The sequence below is a fragment of the Pteropus alecto genome, unplaced genomic scaffold (genome assembly GCF_000325575.1).
Source record: "Pteropus alecto unplaced genomic scaffold, ASM32557v1 scaffold111, whole genome shotgun sequence".
NCBI classification, from domain to species: domain Eukaryota; kingdom Metazoa; phylum Chordata; class Mammalia; order Chiroptera; family Pteropodidae; genus Pteropus; species Pteropus alecto.
Window position 1 is genome coordinate 4,434,155 of NW_006431915.1, and position 20,176 is coordinate 4,454,330.

Here is a 20,176-nt window from a genome sequence, read left to right on the forward strand (position 1 = left end):
CAAAATCTATACTTTCCTTTGAAGCATAAACCATATAGGCTTATACCACCAACTACTGTTGCACTTTGCTTTCTGCATGGCTGCCAATGCTCGAGTCAATCTTTTCCCCTCCCGGCTTTACGGGGGGGTGTAACTGACAAATAAAAAAGGTGTACCCGTGTAAGATGTACAACATGATGGTTTGATATACATACACGCTGTGAAATGATGACCACAATCAAATCAATGAACACATCCATCACCTCAGTTACCATTTGAGCTGATTAATAGTAAATGTGAAAATGTTTTCAGTGTCCCTCTCCCATCCTGCTCTGTTTTCTCTTCTGCCCTTTGCAGTGGCACCGTGATTCACTCATTCTTAGTTGGGGAAGGTAAATACAGAGGTGCCTAATTCAAGTTTGGTTGGTGCTTAGGTTAATGGCATCCTCAACCTTCCCTCACCCCACCCTCCGAATAACTCGAAGAGATCAGACTGCGTGGTCTTACGACCCCAACCATTTCCAACACTGTTTGCAAGACACCAGGAATGGTGAAGTGCGAGGGTTAATGAATTGATGAATCCCACAGATGTTTTGGAATAAGTGGAGTAACTGAGCAGACCCATTTTTATTAGGGTAGTTCTTGATATTTTGCTATAAGTTGAGAATTTGAGAAATCATCTGTTCATTTAGATCGTGAGTTGGCAAATTGAGGCCTGAAGGCCAAATCTGACTGCCATTTTGCAAACTAAGAGTATTTTTTAAAAAATATTTTCACAGGGTTGCATTGAAAATGGTTATATAAGTACCTAAGTACTATATTCAATTTTCCCTCTTGATTTGCAAAGACCAGAATATTTACTATTTGGGCCTCTACAGAAAAAGGGTGCTGACTTGTGATTTAGATGAAGAAACTGAGGTTCAGAGAGGCTAAATAAGTTGCCCAAGATTCATTTTCTGAGTGAAATGAATGCTTTTCCCACACCATGTAAAATCTTTTACCTTTTCTTTTTGGGTTGTATGCACAGAGGGGCTTTATTTTTCTCATTTTTACATGGAATATATGGTAATAACATGGGGGAAAAACACAGACAGTTATAAACATAGCATTGGCAAGAAAGTCAAACCCAAACCAAAACACCTAAATGCCAGCAGTTGAGGACAGAGGTATAGGGATGATGAAGTCAGAGACATGGAATCTGAGTTCTGGCCTCACCCCGTTAGCTTTGTGACTTTTCAAAAATTACTTAATCTCTCTGAACCTTAGTTTTGTCCTCTGTAAAATGAGACTATTCCGCCTTCCCTCTACAGCTGTCGTGCTGGAATAAGGGAGTGACCAGAAAAGCACTCCATCAACTGCAAAGCACCACACACGCCATTATCATGCTTGTTACAATGATTAATGTGTTCTTTCTTATTATCCAGATTCCTAACTTACGTTCACATAACTCGCATTAATATAATCTTCATTTCCCTGCAATAATACTCGGGCGGTGTCATCTGGGGGGAGAAAAAAATTACTGATTATTCCGAGCGTTATTTTTATCATACCAAGTAAACAAGAGTTCAGTTCCCAGCCCCATCTGCAGCTCTCGCCTCATTAGCATAAACACTATTCCCCAACTGTTCCGAGTCTCAAATGGCTGCAATAAAGACGGTGGTGTTTACAGACACTCTGAATATCGGTCCAGGATACCAGACAATCTGTTTTAAAAAGGGAAACATTATCTCAGTGTGTGGAGGGGGGAAGGAGGGATTCACACCGGATACTCACAAGGCAGCACATCTTTATATCGATTTTTGTCCAAATTTTGAGGCAGCTTTGCAAATGTGATGGCCAAACCGGGCTTCTTTCTGTAGAGTTGCTATATGACAAATAGAGAAGTAAAAAAATCATTGTGAAGAACAGCTATGAAAGGAGTGTGAAAACATACTTTAACGGTAAAAGTTTACCATTCCCGGCATACAATTTTAACATTTAAAAGTGATTATGTGTCATATATTAAAAAAAAAATCTTTCTAATAAGAAACTCTACAATCCCATAAGAAACTGAATTCTTCAATAATTTTTTTAAACATGAGGATCTTAGGGAATAAGAAGTCTTAAAGAAGGGGTCTGAGTCACAGATAATGGATCGTATGGTAAGTAAAACTTCATCTTGAAGATAATTATTTGACAAATGCTAAAAGCAAGTAAAGGAAAAAACTGACTCAAAATTGAATGGAAATCATTTATTTTAATCTGAAAACACTTCTCTCCAACTCAGTGGAGTGAACCATATTTTTGGCTTAAAAACAAGACCCTTTCATTCATTACTTCAGAAAGATATTTCCACAGTAAAAAACATTTATTCTGATACACAGCAAACTTCATTTAAAGAGGCAGTCCCTTGTACATGCAATCCTTAGCAAAAAATGTAATTAAAACAGTCTGCATATCTATAAGCACACATTAGATTCACCGGCATAGTACCTGATGTGATTTTGACAACAGCTCTGAGAGTATGAATAGTATCTTTATTTTGCAAGTTAAGAGGCAGAGATTAAATGCTTAGCTCAAGATCACAAACCACAGGCTGAACTCAGTTCTGACTCTAATGCTTGAGTTTTCCTTTTTCTTTGAAACCATTCTGAGGTATGACTGACACGTAAAAAGCAATCCATATGTAATGTAAACAAGTCAATGAGTTTGGGGATAGAGGCCCCTTTTCATGTATTTTCTCTAGCTTATTTTTTTCCATGCATATATATATATACACATATATATATGTGTATATATATATGTAAGTATATATAAGCATATGTATATATATGTATATGTATATATACAAGTATATATAAGCATATGTATATATGTATATATGTGTGTATATGTATGTAAGTATATATAAGCATATGCACAAACATATAATGCATAGATTTAGAAAAAAATGAGATTAAACTGTTACCATTTTCTATACTATGTTCTATGAAATCTAAGTGTTTTGAAAGAAGCTATTAGGTACTCTTTAGAAAAAGTTTCAAGGTCAAAGACATGTGGAAAATACAAGTCATCTGATGTTCTATGAATCTCCAAGAAGACAAGTCCTGCAGAGCATAGTTTATTTAATTTTGATTAGCTAAGCATTTCCAAGCTAATTTGGCCATGGAGGATCTCACATCTCATAAGAAGAGTCACTAAATATTCAAAGTATTCTCTACATGCATGCTTTATTATGTCTCAATAACCTACAGTTTCTCATAATTTAACTTTTTTGATTAGGCTGTTTTCATTTTTTTTTACTGTTATAAATTCCCAGGAACAGAATTACTGCATCAAAGCATATATCTAAGGACTGTGCAAGTCACCCTACAGGAGTATATGAGAATGGTCAGTTCACCAAACTGTGACCAATATCATCAACTAAAATGTGTTTGCAACGTGAATAGGGAAGCTGAATGTTATTTTTCTCTTTATATTTTTGTAAATTTCATTTCTTGTTTTATAAATTGGCCTATATTGGTTTTTCTCTAATTAGTTTTTTTTAATTAAACAAATTGTACAGAAGTCACCAGGAGAGAATTAGCATATTTTCGGTAATGATAATTGTCATGTCTTATACATTTATCAAATGTTTAGAATTCTAATCTCTCCCAGAGCTCACCTATTGTTCATCTTTGTAATTTCAGTTCATAATAATAAGTAGCCACTGGATAACTTCTTAAATATCGGTGAGCATTAACAGACTCTGAGCTCATTCTAGAAAAAAATTCATAACTTATTGGAGGTTTTGGTTTGATTCTAAAGGGAGGAGGATATCTAAATCAATCAAGTTCCCCTAAATAAGATTATGTTTCTAACTGCATAGAGGTGAAATCTAATTAAGCAAATATAATCAATAAAGCTAACCTGGAGGTAAAAAGAATTTTTTTCAAGTAACAGAAATGTAAATGTAAACTTGAGATGACCTACCAAAAAAGCATAGATCTAGCAAAAGGCTTTAATTTCAATAAGTATGTAAGTGTATGCCAGTAGTAATGATCTGTTGATAGGATTATAGGATACTAAAAACAAAGTACTACAGCAGTATTTAAAAATTTTTTTACATGTGCACACCCTGAGCTTCATCTGACAAAAATGTATAGAAGATACATATCAAAAAAAGTTATCTGCAGAAAAATATTTATTAGTAGAAAACTGGAAACAATCTTAACATCCCCCAATAGAAGTGTTGACTTAAATTACGGTATAGTCATCGTGCAAAATTATGTGCAAGGAACACAAAAATAGATTTAAAAATATACATTTGGAAGGATCTCCATTCATCTATTTGTAAGTGAAAAATGCAAGTTATCGAATAATATAGTAATGACCCCATTTCTACCAATAGCGACATCCACACAACGTGTGTATAATGTATGTGTGTATACTGATGTGTATATGGGTATGTATAAACTATATTTACATGAGCATTGGAACAGTATGGAAGGATAGTACCCACCAAATTATTTGTAATTTATAACAAAGAGAAAGAAGCTAAAGGAAATGGGGGTTAGGAGACTATTATTTTTACTTTGGCTGTTTCTGAATTACTTGAATTATTACAATGAGAATTATTTTCTAAATTCAAATGAAGTGAGAAAAAACTACAACAGAAGAAATTTAAAAACTAAAAGCTGGGTAAACAAAGCTAAGACTTTTTTGGACCTTTAGAAGGCTACACACATATTTATGTCTGTCTTGCTAAGGCTAACACTGGATCCTATTTCCACTGAATTGCCTCAGTTCTACCCATACTCTTAGTTTCTGAAGGTGTTAAGGGTTGGTTTTTAAGTTCCCTTAATTTATTGATTCTTCTCCAGACCTTGTGAGCTGCTCAGCAGGCTGGGTATGACAACACTGCCCTGAGAAGGTGGTCCCAAGTGAAAAGTGATGCATTGGAAACACAGTGTATCTTTTTGGAAGGGTCAGGGATGGAGGGATATGAGTTAAAGCCCATTACATTAGCCAGAATTCAAGACAAGGCTCTTTCAAGAACTACTCATTGGAAAAAATACAATTTGTTTCGCTTATTTCCAGGCAAGAGCTCCCAGTTGCACACAGCTCCCTTAAATTCTGTCCTAAAACAAGAGCAATCAGGAGGCTGGAGACAGAGTCACGGGGACAGAGGTTGTAAGACCACTTAGTTTTATTAAACGCTATTAATTTTTATGTCCTAAAGTGTTCTATTCTCATTGTATCAGTGTACTTCTAAGAAGCTGTGAAACTAAAGGTAAATTATAAAAGATTTGCTGACAGGGGTTACTATGGAACAACCGTATTTAAATTCCAGTATCAATTTCACCAGCTCTGGCCTCCGAAGACAGAAAACTGAACAGTGGGAACTAGATCTCTCCAGCACAGTATGGGCAGGATGGTAAAATGATACAGCTTTGCCAGTTTAAACCTTTCTTCTTTGAAAAAGTCATCTAATATGAGAAAAAGGGCATCAGGAGATGACTCTGATCTCCTCAGAAATCTGGCCCAAAGCTGTGAGATCTAGTCACATCTCTCAGACGAGGTCTGCAGACACTCGACTGGTTCCAACCAGTGGATGGTGGCGGGGCCTGCACAGCGGAAGCACTCCTACAGTACATCCGCATGAAGGCGGAAATCTCACTGGAATCTTGACGGCTGAAAACCCGAGGAGCAGGAATAATAAGAGAAAAGACAGGAAAAAGAAAGGGGTGGGCGTGGGCGTTGAAGGGACAATGGATAAGGAGAGAGCAAACAGTAGAAACAGACACCCTTTCACACCCCCAGCAGTGACCAGAGTCGAATGCAGGGCAAGGGCTTCCAAAACAGTGGTTTGCTGTCTGCTTCCTGTGTCAAGCTCTACACCTAATCCCCAGGAAGGCAGGTATCCTGTTAGTTTTGAACACCACCATAAACTTTAGGCCAGCACTGTGCTGGCACATAGTAGGTGCTTAATAAAAATTTGTAGCATGAAGGAACAATGAAATCTGCTGCTCTGAACAAAGGGTGCAAACCACTTGAGTAAAGCACAAGAGGTGGCAAAGAGCCACATAATGAAGTAAAGATAAATTTTTCATGAAGGTCCTGAGAGGTTGTTTTCCTAGAACCACATCGTAGCCATTATAATTCACTACTCATGGGTAGTCTGCCCACACTGGGGACTTCCCTTTTCCCTTGAAACTGACCCAATCCAAGGGCAGGTACACTGTCTAGAAGGGACTTGGAGCCTCTCTTTACCTTCCCATAAAGGTTTGCTGAAACGAACTGACATTGTTCCTAGTAATTTGGGGAACTTTAATAGTGTTACTTTAAATACACAGTCCCGGATGCAGATCCTACTGCTGGCATACTCAAGTATTCTCACAAAGTCCCTTTCGCAGATAATGACCACAAGCTGGGAGAGCACTTGTAATGTAAAGCCCTCACAGTTTGCTCCCTGTCTTCTACACACATCATATAATGTTTTCCTTTCTTAAAAAAACAAAACAAAACAAAACAAAACAAAAAACAATTTGAAAATTTAATAAAAACAAAACTTTTTTGGGGGGCATGAGTTCTAATTTTGAAGGTACAATTACATTTGCTAATTTCCACATGTGTCCATTTAAACCTCTCATTAAGCCTTCAGCTACTTTTGTCCTTCCAATTCAACTCTTATAATGATCATAGAAGCCAGTGAGTCACTTGTTTTGACGTTAATGGATGTTTCCTATAATGTGTGATGTGGAATCGAGTTAAGAAAAAACAGGTCAGAAGAGAGAAAAAGATGGCTTCTGGTAAAGATGGAAGATGCTGATGTGGTATGGGCGGGCCTGAGTTTGACATGACCTTTGGTGGAGTCTTACTGCTTCTAACTCATCCGTCAGAGAGGGAGGAGGACAGATGTTCCTCATTTTCTATCAACCACATTCCACAAGTCTCCAGAGAGGTCTTTACTGGGCAAAGAGGCAGGGAAGTTGCAAGTCCCCGAGGGGTCACTGGATGAGGATGAGGGTCTTCTGCTGGGAAGCTGGTTCTCAAAGGACAACTAAGCATCATCATTTAGCTATTATCCGGGAATATCTATGCTGAATGCATATCTGTCTTGCTTAAACAGAAAGCACAACTGAGGGAAAGCATGAATTGAGTCACAAGTTACTTTTAGGAAGAAATGCAGCTGGGGCTGCATGGATGAGCTCCTTAAAGGAAGAGTGTGTCCTGGAGGTGGTTATAGACTTGTCGCTGTGTGGATCCTAAATCTTTTCCTTTACGTGACACTCAGAGGAAAGCCCTACCTTGGCTGAACAGAGTATTCAGACAGTTTGAGGCCAATTACAGATGCTGCCACATCCCTCACACTGAGCAGCTCAAACAGTGTAGCTGCTGGAGGGAAGGGCTCATGTTGGGGGTTGGGTAACGAGCCGGGTCGCACCCAGCAATGGTGAGTTCTGACAAGGGACTAGACTTTTGACACATTTTCTTATCCTAGTTCTCTGACCAGTTGTGATGCTGGGAAAGTCCTTTCACCTTCGAGCCTCATTTTCTTCATCTGTAAGGATTGACCCTAATAATTCTGGTGATATCTATTCAACAGAACTGTTTTGAGAGGCAACGGAGACAACATATGTGAAACACACTTGCTAGATTTCAAAGTTCGATAGAAATGCTAATTATTAAGTGTGATTTTGTTACAGCTGGGACCAAATGCTTTCTGGAACACATTTGTGATTGTTTACTAAAAGCCACAGGAGCAACAGAGGAATTCTCTTAGTGAAAAAATGCCTCAAAGCAAGCTGTGCTGAAGATCAGCTTGTCATCATGCGAGGGATTCCGTGGTGGCCCCGCTACCCCAGGGCGGGCCCTCTGTGTGGTGGAGTGGGTGGGGTGGACACCTGCTAGAAACCAGCTACCTCTTCCTGCTCCAGTCCAGACACAGCCCCCATCGGCCAAGCCACCCACCTGCCCACAGCCCTGGAAGAGCACATGCAGGACCAGAACTGCCAGGAATCTGGAGTGACACAGCCCCGGGTTCCAACCCCACTGTGACGTGACCACTTTCTGTCGGGAGATTGGGCATGTTCTTTAGAGTTTTGGAGCTTCTATTTACAAATAATGATAGTTGTGACTTTTTATTGTGCTCTTACCATGTGCCAGACAATGGAGTATTTATTTCATTTAACTCTTATTTATACCCAATCCATGAGACACCCAACTGACAAATGGGGAATTAGAGGCCACAGAGGTTAAAGGACATGCCTGAGGTCAGATAGGAAGTGAGTGGTAGAGCCAGGATTTAAAGTCTGTTTGGCTCCATGTGGCTAGACAGCTTCTCAGATCTTTTCTCTGATGTTGTACCAGTCTAATAACTCTCAGACGAAAATACACTTTCTTGTTTGCAAAGGTTATATAGTTGTGAAGAGAACAAGCTCTTGAGTTGGCCTGCCTAAGTTCCAATCAGGTTGTGCCAATTACTGTGAGGTAACCTCCCTAGACTCTGACCCTTCACCTATTCAATGAGGTAACCTCTCCAAGACTCTGATCCTTCATCTATGAAACAGGGACAAGGACAGCATCTATCAAGGGCTGCTGTGATAATTCTATGAGAAGATGCACATCGCCCTTCGCATATAGTAAGTGCTCATTAAAGGTTTCCCTTTGTATTAGTTTCTGGTTTGACCTGGCTTCCTTTAGAATTCTTCTCTAGTAGCTGTGTAAGACATCTTCCTCCACCTATAACAGTGGCTCTGAAATTATGTTCCACAGACTAGGGTTCCTTCAGTCAGTGTGGGGAGACTGAGCAGCTTCATCACAGCTCTGCATTCTGGAATGCTGCAAATGTTATTTAAAAAGATTTTCCCACTTAATTTCTAGGAAAGATGTAGACTAAATGAAGGAACTATGTACATAACTAAAATTTAAACTAAAATTTCTATGTTCTCCATTTCTTTCGCTGTAGAGTCACTATAGACTCTAAAGGTAAGACAGGATGGGCAGCAGTTCTGGTACGATCTTTACCCTCCATCCTTTGGATCAGCTTGCACATCAAAACCTTCTGGCGATCTTGTTAAGAGAATCAATATCTAGGCCCCAGCGTGGCTGATTCAGTAGCTGTGGCCTGGGCCCAGCTGATCAAGCTCTTCAGTGACATCCATACAGGTGCTTGGAGTGTCACCTTTTGAGAAACGCGACTCAAAACCATAGGGGATAATAGGTGGATACTTCTCTCTAAAGCATTTTTAAACTTTGTAATGAAATCTAGTGAACATTATTCAAGGAAAATCTTCTGTGGGATTCCCATATGTAAAACATACAAGCGGAAGCACCTGCGTGTAAGGGATTTTCTGGAGCCCTGGTAAGACCACGCTTGGTTTTTCCTTACTGAGAGCCCACAGCGCCTCCTTGTGGACTGTCCGATCAAAGACAAACTCCTCCCGCTGGGTTGAAGGACTTCCATGGCCTGGAGATGTCTCCCAGGGCTCCTTGCCATGGTTCTCACCTGTTTCCCTAAGCTACTTGGCACCCTATGAGCTTGGCCTGCGTTCAGTTCGTGACCTTCTTGGAATATACTCCCCCCTCCACACTTAATCCCATCCTTTCTCTATTAGTAGTACATCTCACCCCGGAGGACTTCCTGGAACCTTCTCGAGAGCCTGCAGTTTCCACAGAACATGTGTCCGGTGCAATCAAATCTTGCCCTATCTTAGTCTTTAGTTGTTTCTGGGACTCATAATACAGCCCCCCTAAATATACCAAAATCAGACTGTAATTTTCTTGGGGCCATAAATCTCCTTTCTGCTTCCTAATGTTTCTTATCCCATGTCTGGCACATAATACCTAATACACGCTCGCTGAATGAATGAATGACTGCCCAGTGTCTTTCCCCTTTCGCAGACCCCATACCAAAAAAAAAGAATAAAATTGATATACTCTGTACCTGGCTTTTAAGTTCTCCTTGTTCCAATCATTTTGGATAGTTTTAAGATATTAAGTATTAGTGTTTAAAACATATATTTCGATTTTGAAAATTTTCTTTTAAAATCTTAAGCCTACAGGGCCTCCCGCAGGCCACTGGAAAAAGGGTGCTCTTTCTTTGTAGATATTTGGTATATGTCTATGAATTCTACCCCAGTAATTATATTATTTCTACTCTCTTATTCTGATTTCATTTCCACAAGATATGAACCTGTTTTTGTCTATGTTAACTGTCAAGGCTGTTAAGTTTAAAATTCTCTATTTCAGGGGCTGGGGTGAGGTCAATTATCTTCACCTTTTACTTTTGGGTTTTCACTTTCTACTGTTGTTCTGTATACATTGCTCTAAAACTGTGTTCTTTTACATTCTATTCCTTACACCATTATAAAATAAACCTCGCACTCAGCACTCTTTGCTTTTCATTCCTTTTTGTTCAATATGCATACCATTCATGCTTTCTTGAATCAATGTGTGGTCACATCCTTTTGACAAAGTGTCTAGTTTTCCTTCTGTGACTTTTTCCTTTATACGGTTAAACGATGCATTGCTGATTCCTGCTTTTGATCCGACCTGAGACTCTCTTTCCTAATTTGTGAATCCAGACTGCGTATGTTGGCATTAACCATGATCTATTTTATTTTATACTTGGCATATTTTAAATTTTAGTGCCTTCTTTGTGCTCTTTTATTGCGTGAACTATTGTGCTGTCTTCCTACCTTTGAAAAAATTTGGATAAATACATTCTATTTTCATTCTGTTACTGATCAGATCAGTAAAACTGACTTAAAAACTGAGACTTCTTCGGTCCTGCTTTGTTTTGTAAGAAGTCTCTGCGTGTTGTTAGTCTCAATGCCATGATTAGCGGTTCCCCTAGGGAAGGAAGATGGCGTCTGATTTTGGTTTCTACTCGAGTTCTATAGGGTTCTGGAGGACTGAGGAAGGCAAGCTGCTGTATGCCCTCATGGGACGACACTCACGGCTCCCAATTAGAGTGGGCCTGCTGAGGTCAGGGATGGGGCTCCTGCATCACCCTTGGGCGCTCACCCACACCTCCTCTCCACCACCTTCTACTGCTGAGTGTTTCCAGCTTTTGTGCTGGCAACTCAATACGCTCAGCGTCCCTCCTCCTCAATTTCTGACATGTTCTTCATGACTACTAAATGGTACTAGAACAAGAGGGTGAGGCAGAGTTCAGTGACAGACTGTGGTACCCATGCCCTGCTTTCTAGGCCAGTCCCTCACCCCTCCCAGGATGAGCACAGGGCCCCAGTGTCTCAGCTGATTCGGCAGCTCCTGTGCAGCCCACTGAGTCAGCCCTCGGGCTCTCTTACCTCAAACTGGATCAGCACCGTCCCACTTTCAAGGCCATTCTTTAGCTGTTCCATGGATCCCTCCAAAGTGTCCCCACCCTCTGGACACATGGGGAAAATGGCCTCTGGGAAAAGCTGGTTCAGTTCATCTTCAGATTTGATATCAGCAAATGAGTGGACGGCTGTAGCAGACAAGAAAGGGTACGTCTAGCATATGTGGCAAAGCTCTGGAGATCCCTTTTATCCGCCCAAATTATACTTATGACACCTGAATGCAGATGGGTTATAACACCTTCTTAAATGATTAAGCACACAGTAATAATTTTCACCAAAGACATTACTTCTTGTTGAATGATTCAATATGCATTAATTATACAAAATGAGATATTATTCTGGTTAGTTTACGATGGTGTTTAGTACTCAAAGGCTTTTGCCAAACGTAAGAGAAAGGGAAAGAATGTTTTTAAAGAACATGTATCTTCTCCCTTTGTTCTCTCTGAACTGGTTCTTCTTTAACCCATCCCCCAACCCTTCTCAGTTCCTTTTCGTCTGCTCCTTTAAAACAGGCACTTCCCTGGGCACTGGTGTGAGGTCCTATGCGCTCGCCATGACAACACCGTCCCACAGAACTTAGTCAATGTCTAACTCATGGCTACTTTTAGGTGGAAGGTTCCCAAGTAAACATCTCTAGTCTTAACATCTCTGAGCTTCGGCCCTACCTCTTAAATCTTCCCTTCACGTCAGACTCCGTATGAATAAAATTAACCTCGGACTCCCGCTCCCCACCACCCCCCCCACACCTTCCCCAGCCTCACGTGCCCCTTTCCATCTACTGTCACTTCCTTCTCCAATTCCCCAAACTGGAAACTTTGGGATAATCTCTGATTTTTCCCTTTCCACCCAGAAGGGGACATCACTCCCTTATTCAAAGGCCTTCATTGGTTTCCTACTGTCTTCAAGATAACGAGAAAGGCGAGGAAAGCAATAGCCTGTGCGTTTCCCTGGAGGTGGACTGAGTCCTCACAATTCTGGACCAGCTGTCGTTATCCCCATTATACAGATGAGGAAACTGACTCTCAGGGCAAAGTTGTCCAAACACCCAGCCTGTCAGGGCAGGACACAGGAATTCAGTCCGCATCTGTCTGACCCTAAACAGCATGTTCTTCTCACTGACCAGAGAAGCTCATCTTTTCTTCTACTTCGGTGACTTCTGTCATTTCAACTGCTCTCTACGCTGTTTACTTATTTTTCTTTCAATTGACTCATATTTTTTACTTAAATGTATGTTTAAACAATAAACATTATCATTACAGTTAGAGAAGACCAGTGGCACTGCTCTTTTAGCTCTAATAGTCTATACACATCTGTTTTTCTCACCTCAGACAGGTAGGACTGCTCTCCCACTGGTCCCCCATGAAGGCCAGCGCACCGCAGGGTGCATCAGGTGACACAGGGGCCTGCTCTCAATTACTGGATTCTTTTATTCTCTATTATCTTGCAGCCTTACCAGCCACACAACAGCTGGGCAACGTACGTAACCTCTCTGTGACTTGATTTCTCTATTTCCTCGCTTGGGGATAACAATACTAACCTTATAAGAATGTTATGAGAATTGAAGAGGATAATTACGTAAAGCAATTACCACAGGTATTAGCCACTACTGCTAATAAATACCTACTATGTACCCAGCAGGGTGCTGGGATTTGATGGGGCTGGGGCAGTGTGGGGATGGGTAGGGATCTAGAGCAGGGGTTCCCAATCTCCTGGTACCAGTCCATGGTCTGTTAGGAACCAGGCCACACAGCAGGAAGTGAGCGGTGGGCAAGCAAACGAAGCTTCATCTGTATTTGCAGCCGCTCCCCAGTGCTACTCTCACCGCCTCAGCTCTACCTCAGATCATCAGGCATTGGGTTCTCATAGGAGCAGTGGTCCCTGGAGCCAAAAAGGTTGGGGACCGCTGATCTACAGGATCCAGTAAGGCCTCACGGAGGAGGCAGGATGAGAGCTGGCACTGGATGGCTGTGGACTCAGAGTTTTAGTGGGCACAGAGACAAGCCAGGGATATGGGGTTGTGCCCACACCTGTGAAGTCAGAACAGAGATCAGGGCCAGGGCTTTGGGTCACACGCTGCATTTACCTTCAGTATTTTAAAGCTGGGCAGGAGCATCCAAGGACTCAGCTTATGGTTTCATAACAGCAAGAATAGTAATTGTATTCAGGAGAAGCCATGCTTCGAAAACCTACCGCTACCAGGCAGCATTGTCGGTGCTTTCCAGTACGAGTATAATTTCATGTCCACAAGAACCCCATGAGGTAGGGACTGCTGTTACCCTCATTTTACATTAGAGGAAACAAATACAGACTGGAACTTCAAGAAACTTGCTCAAGGTCCCTCAACCCGTAGGAGGTGGAGTGAGAATCACTCCAAGGTAGCCAAGCCCCTCCTGCCCTGCTTACTGCCTCTCCAACAAACCCATATATGCACGTGAATAAAATATAACCTGATCCTTCCATAAAGGGTTGAAAATGCAAATGCCTGTAGGGCCAGGCAGCTGATAGAGGTGCACGGTGAGGGCCCCGTCGGCCTGCCAGGAACTGGGACTCATACCTCTATAAAGGGGGTGCTGGGTGCTGCCTGCCCCCAGAGGACTGTGCGTGAGGGGCCGGGCCCCACGTGGGAAGATCTTCACATTTTTCCAGCGAGAAGTCAGATATCAGGTTGTTATATGAAAGTTCTTGATTTTCAAATGTTGGCTGCAAGCGCAACATTTTCAGAACCACAGAAGGGCCAGAGAAGGTCCCCCTTCGTTAAGGCAGTGTCCCTGTGGCGCCTCCCCCGCAGGTGGCGGTTACCTTTCCTCCGGATCACCAGGGCCAGCTCCCGCGTGTGGGACTCCCGGCTGGCTTTGATGAACATCACCACTTGGTCATGGGTGTGTTCTGAGATGTCCCGGCCATTGATTAACACGATTTGATCCCCTTCGTTCAGCTTAGGAATGCAGGTGTCCGCCTGAATGGAGAGTAAAAGCGCGTTTTCCCGGGTTCCCATGACGCAGTCCTCCAGGGAAGAACCCTGACGCGCTCTGAGCCCAGACACTTGAGACCGTGATCGAGTTCTCCTCCTCACCCTCAGGTACTATCGTCATTGTTTTTACATCCGCTGCTATGACGACGTGGCGGCTGGTTGTGGGATTTTAACAAAGTGCTGCTCAGAACATAAGTTATAAAACATTTCAGAATAAGGCTAAGAAAATCAGGGAAGCCATTTCTCTATGGCAGCCGACCTTCGCTTATTAATGAAACTTAATGACTATGATGCTTCTGATCTTCTGTTCTCTAGATGGGCTGTTAGAAAATGATCTGTCAGCTAAAAGTGACTAATTATCTGTCTTGTAGTGGAGAAAGCCTTCGTGAGCATAAGACCAAAGGCAGAAACCACGATGGAGGGAAGCAATGCACTGAACAGTGTAGGAATGAAAACCTTATTTGAAACGGGCCATGAGCAGTGAAGAAAAAGTAAACTGCCACCTTAAGGGCTACTTAAGAGTAAAACCCCCAAACTGGTACCTTCTTAGGAGGCACAGTGACTTTTTTGGTTCTTATTGCTCTAAAAAAAAAACAAATGATTTGCTGAGGCGACCTAGACAGAGAGCTGAAGACAAGTGGTGGTGGGAAGGGAGCAAAGGGTCCACATACACACTCAGGGTGAGCAGAAAGCAAATTCTATGCCTCAGTTTCCTTCTCTTGATCAGTACTTCTAAATTTTAATGTGCATACCCGTCACCTGGAGATCTTGTTAAAAATATAGATTCTGGCTCAAGAGGTCTGGGTGGGGCCCGAGAGTCTGCATTTCTAATGAGCTACCAGGTGATGCTGGTGCTGCAGCTTTGGGGACCACACTGAGCAGCAAGGTTCTGCAAAACAGGAACTTCATTCTTTCTTTCCATCTACATGCATGCATGTACACACTCTCTTTGCTGCTGGCAAAACAGAAACAAGACACTGAAACAGAAATCTGATAGACTTAGGGAAAAACAAACACGGGAAGTAATGGAACATGTTTACTTACAGGCGACTCTGGGTTTATCCTAGATACCACAAGAGGCATCTTTTGATCCACTCCTCCCTGTAAACATGTGAAATTAAAAACATAATAACACTTTAGTTCACGGCAACAAAGACATGCAGATCTCTCTGGCACAGGGGAGGACTCCAAGTTCACTTTATCCTGTTCTAATCCCAGAGATGGCACCCTTTCAGAATTACAAGGTTCCTGAGCCCTCTGGGTCTAGTGGACTAACAAGACTGCTCAGAAGCCTCCCACTCCTCCCATTGCTGTTCCCACATTCCATGAACTGAAGGCCCACTTGGAAGAAGCAAGCTCCTTTAAAAAATGCAAACATGGGCAGGAGACGGACTCCAAAAGCATAGCCTCTAAGTGCTACTGGACAGCGAGTTTTCAGTAGAGGTGACAGAAGCCACAGAAAAGGTCACACGTTGTGAGGGTTTTTGACCTCAAAGATCAGGTCATTAGCAGGACGGCTGGGGGTACAGGGAAGGAGTATATGATGGCAGCTGCAGGGTGGGCAGCAAAGACCACCTGCTCTCATTTTGCTCTAGAGTAGAAGTTGGTAAACTTTTTCTGTAAAGTACCTGATAATATAGATGTTAGGCTTTGTGGGACAGAGGGCTCTGTGGCAACTGCTCAACCCTGCCACCATAGTGCCCAAGGAGCCATAAACCATTTGTAAATGAAGTGGTGTGGCTATGTTCCAAGAAAACTTTATTTATAAAAACAGGCCATAGTTTACAGTTAGACTAGAGACAGGCAGAGGAGGGTGATGGCCAACAAATGCCCTCGCAACTTTAACCACTGTTCTCTCTTACAGACTTAGCAATGCTGAGGGACGCTCCTAATAACCCCTCTTTAGGGGTAGATCTGCTTGCCAACTGTGTGCCCTCATCTCTCTGGGCCTTAGTATGCATCTGTAAAATGGGTTTAAAAATATCAACTTCAAGTCTACGGCCATGCCACTCTGAACATGCCTGATCCCGTCTGATCTTGGAAGCTAAGCAGGGTCGGGCCTGGTTAGTACTTGTATGGGAGACCACCTGGAAAGACCGGGTGCTGTAGGCTTTAAAAAAAAAAATCAACTTCAACGCTTAGAACTCAATAAGGTGATATAAATAAGTACATAGTAAGTGCCAAGCACATAACAGGGCTTCGGTATGAAGCAGCTGCTACAGCCACATAAAAAGCCTCCAATTCTGAGAGCTGAGCCAATTTCTTCATGCAGCCTCAGGTATGCGGCATGTTTCCAATGGAAATCAAAAAGTCATCTACGGATTGCTTCAGAGCATAAAACTTCCTTATAAATATATACAACATACCTTTAGATTAAATCCAAATTTTCCATCTTCATCTGGTGTGATACGGATCAAGACTAAGTAGCCATCGCCATTATCATTCTGGAAAATGTTGGAAAGAGATCAGTTATGTTACTTCCCTCTCCAGTGGTTTCTTTCAGTCACAACTACCTAATTGCCCATGAGGTGCCTTGCACAGGGAAGCGTGGGTAGGTCATCTGGCCACTTCAGTGCCGCAGGACCTGAGCCTGCTCACCTTGTCACAGTAGTACTGGCTGGAGTCCTCGGTGGAGCCCCCTTTGGTCACCCTGTGGAAGTCCTCTAAGAACTGCTGATCTACGCCATCTGGGGAGCAGGATCCTGGAGCATTTGAAGATGGAGACACAGAACTGGATGACTTCCGGGTCAGGCAGCCTTGTGTTGGATTGTTCTCGGATATACTCCTTCATCATGGGGAGGGAGGATATATTTTAATAACTGGATTCATATTTTTATCAGAGTAAACATTACTGACCGTTGAGGCCTGACATCCTACGGTTGTCACGAATCCTTGGACCCTTAGAAAAGCTTTGAAGGTCAACCTCAGGGCTCTGGCACAACCAGAGTCCATCTGGCTTAAACGTTACCACTTTTAGTTTCGGGAAAAAGTGAAACTGTATGTTTTATTTTTCTCTAATATAGGTCCTTCTATATCTTAGAGCTGTACTGTCCAATATGGTAGTCTTCAATCATACCAGACACATTTCGAAAATAGCCAAAGGCAGCCAGTGGCTCCTGTATTGGGCAGCACAGTTATAAAACATTTCCATCATCACAAGAAGTCCTATTGGATGGCGCTGTCTTAGAGAATTACAGAGCATTAGAACTAAATAGACTTCTGTGGTCATCTGGTCAAATTCCCATTTCACAGGTGAAGAAACTGTGGTTGAGAGAGGCTGAGTGACTTGCCCAAGATCACACAGCTTTTCTCTTACTTTATAGACAGAATTCTGATGGATGTGAGCCCCCGAGCATCTCCTTCCTCTCCAGGCCATGCCAAGTCTACTCCTGACACTTGGAGTAGACCCTCGCCCCATCTCTAACCTCACAGAGCCACAGGGATTAACCATCTCAGCATCACTGTATAGGACACTCGACTTCTCTGCATCACATGCACCCACACTAGATGTGGTCCACCCTGCTCCCCCACCCCCAAGCCACAGGCCTACGATAAGATGCCTTAAAAAGCCTATGGAATATGGGATTTTCCTCATGTTCTATAGACTCTGCCACCTTCTAACCTCACACGAGATTATGTGATGGAAGAGGTGAGCAGATGAAGACATTCAGTGAAACAGGAAAAAAAGGTGCTGCCACCTCATGAAATCTTTATTTCAACTCCTATTCATGGATTTTTCATTAATTTAGGGCTTCCGTTTCCTAGTCAGTTCAAATTAGCTTACTTCAAATTAAAATCTGTATCATATTCACACAGAATAATTCACAACCCCAATTTATTTGAATATAAAAATTCAGCAACAGACTGGTATAGGAATAATAGCTATATACAAGCTAAGAGTCTGACCTTATGCAGGTTGAGGGAAGAGTGTTATGCATAGAAAGGAATTTCAGAGACAGGATATTTGGAATTGAAGCTGTATATAACTGCACGTTTTCAGACTAAAAATGAATGAGACTTCAATTTACTTAAAGCTAAAAAAAAATTCCCAAGTAGGGTAACTTTATCAAATTTTAATGTTTACAAGAGCACCCCTACTGGCAGAAAAGGCAACTGCTTGGTATTTCCTAGACAAAATCGAGCCAAAAGGGTTTGGGAAACGCTATAGTCAGTTCTATGGCGGGGGGGTGGGGGGTGGGGGGGGATCTGAATCTTGAATATGAAGAAGTTGCAAGTAGCATACACACTTCAAATGTTTGGAAGGCTCTGGAGAGTGACAGCGATGGAAAGTGTGAAGGGCACGTAAACAAAAAGCAAGGTGACAAGGCAGAAGAGAACAGACTGATAATCAGTAAAATTCTAACATATTTCATAGTCATATTTAATTTCTAAATTTCGAGTGTGTGGATCACATCATATAAGGCTTTGAAGCATTTTTCAGTATCAAGTGTAACAATCTTATCTAAATGAGCCCACAGAACTATAAAGGACATATTTCAAACTCCTTACGTGCCCGATCCTACAGGGATGGAGAGGTTACTTTTAGACAGTAATTTATTAAACACACGATATTTTTTTGGCCGATCCGCCGTGTACAGACGTTCCCCGTGGGCTGCACTCGTGTTCTGCTTAGCGGGGAGAATGGACAGCAGATGGTGAGGAGGACATCGAATGACGAGAAGCAGCGGGAAGGTGGCAGCTGGAGGCAGCACGCGGATGCCAGGAGTGGAGATGCCGAACCAAGTGGGCTCCCTCCATCCTTGGGCAGGATGTGAGGTGCTAATGGGGGAGAGTCTCGTGGGTGGGGAGGGAGAGGGCCAGGCCGCTGTGGGTGGGGCCAGGGTGCCATGGAGCAACCACGAAAGGAGCAGGATGAGGAAAGTGAGGACACTGTGGCTGGATGAAGCCGGCGACTGGGGAGGAGGAAGCTGAAGCAAGGGACTTGTCCCTGGCAGGAGGGGGACACCTGTCAGAGGAAGGGGGGCTGTCACTGCCACCTGGGAGCCAGAGCAGCCAGGGAGGGACTGACCACACCCAGCTCCCTGGGGATGAAGGGACAGAGACAGACGGACAAACGGGTATTCACCCCAGGAGACAGATGCTTCAGGACTGTAATCGTGACAAGTTGCAGGAACAAAATCCAAGACAGAATTAATGGTTCTGGAGAGAAGCAATGTTAAAGAAACTAAAAATGGCAGGACTGACCGTGAGAAAAAAGGATCCCGCGTGACGCTTCCATTACCACCCTTTCCTAAACCCTAGAGAGCTACAAAGACCTCTCCCCGCCACGCCTGTGAAAAGAGCAAAGCTGTGCTCCCACCGAGGGTTTCAGTTTTAACCAGGTGGCTAGCGAGGTGGCATTCGCTATGGCGGTGGGACAGAACAGAAGCCATTTCCTGTCCTGTTTCTCTCGTGAGTCTATGAGCTTGTTGAGGTCAGGAGAGACCCTAGTCCTCTTTCTAGTCCTCTTCTAGTGCTCTTAACACATGGCCAGGCACACAGCGAATGCTCAATTAAGATGCTGAGTGAACGAAGAGAAAAATGACTTCACGTGATACCTGGGATTCGCTGAGTTACTCTAAAAGAGCATGGAATCTCTTTGGTAACCTGGAAATGCGGGTGATAAGAGACGGTGGGTTAAATAGTTCTTAGTATCTGCGAGATCAGAGCTCCTTGAAAATGTCATGTTTAACAAGATCCCCTGAGGATCTTGTTAAAATGCAGGCTCTAACTCAGCAGGCCCAGGGCAGGCCTGAGAGTCTGCATTTCCAGCAAGCTCTCGAGTGAGGCTGATGTTCTGGGCCGTGGCCAGAACTGTTGTAGCGAGGGGCTAGAAGAAGGGGTATCAGCTCTCTTTTAATGCAGCGTTTCTTTGGAATAAAATTCCTGGGGAAATGTTTCATAGGATCCTCACATA

General features: G+C 42.8%; 1 protein-coding gene and 1 non-coding gene across 2 annotated transcripts in view; one reads left to right on the forward strand and one right to left on the reverse strand.

Moving 5' to 3' along the window:
- PTPN3 (protein tyrosine phosphatase, non-receptor type 3) overlaps positions 1-20,176 on the reverse strand; it is a 95,489-nt gene that overhangs the window by 13,239 nt on the left and 62,074 nt on the right. Inside the window, exons 17-23 of the mRNA XM_006906088.3 lie at positions 16,858-17,044; positions 16,626-16,703; positions 15,304-15,360; positions 14,088-14,244; positions 11,256-11,416; positions 1,753-1,843; positions 1,411-1,478 (exon numbers count right to left, since the gene is read on the reverse strand). Coding sequence (XP_006906150.2) covers positions 1,411-1,478; positions 1,753-1,843; positions 11,256-11,416; positions 14,088-14,244; positions 15,304-15,360; positions 16,626-16,703; positions 16,858-17,044 — 799 coding nt within the window. The remainder of the gene's footprint in view (positions 1-1,410; positions 1,479-1,752; positions 1,844-11,255; positions 11,417-14,087; positions 14,245-15,303; positions 15,361-16,625; positions 16,704-16,857; positions 17,045-20,176) is intronic.
- LOC112473186 lies at positions 16,253-16,371 on the forward strand. The gene has a single exon (XR_003043946.1). It is a non-coding gene; the product is annotated as a 5S ribosomal RNA (ribosomal RNA).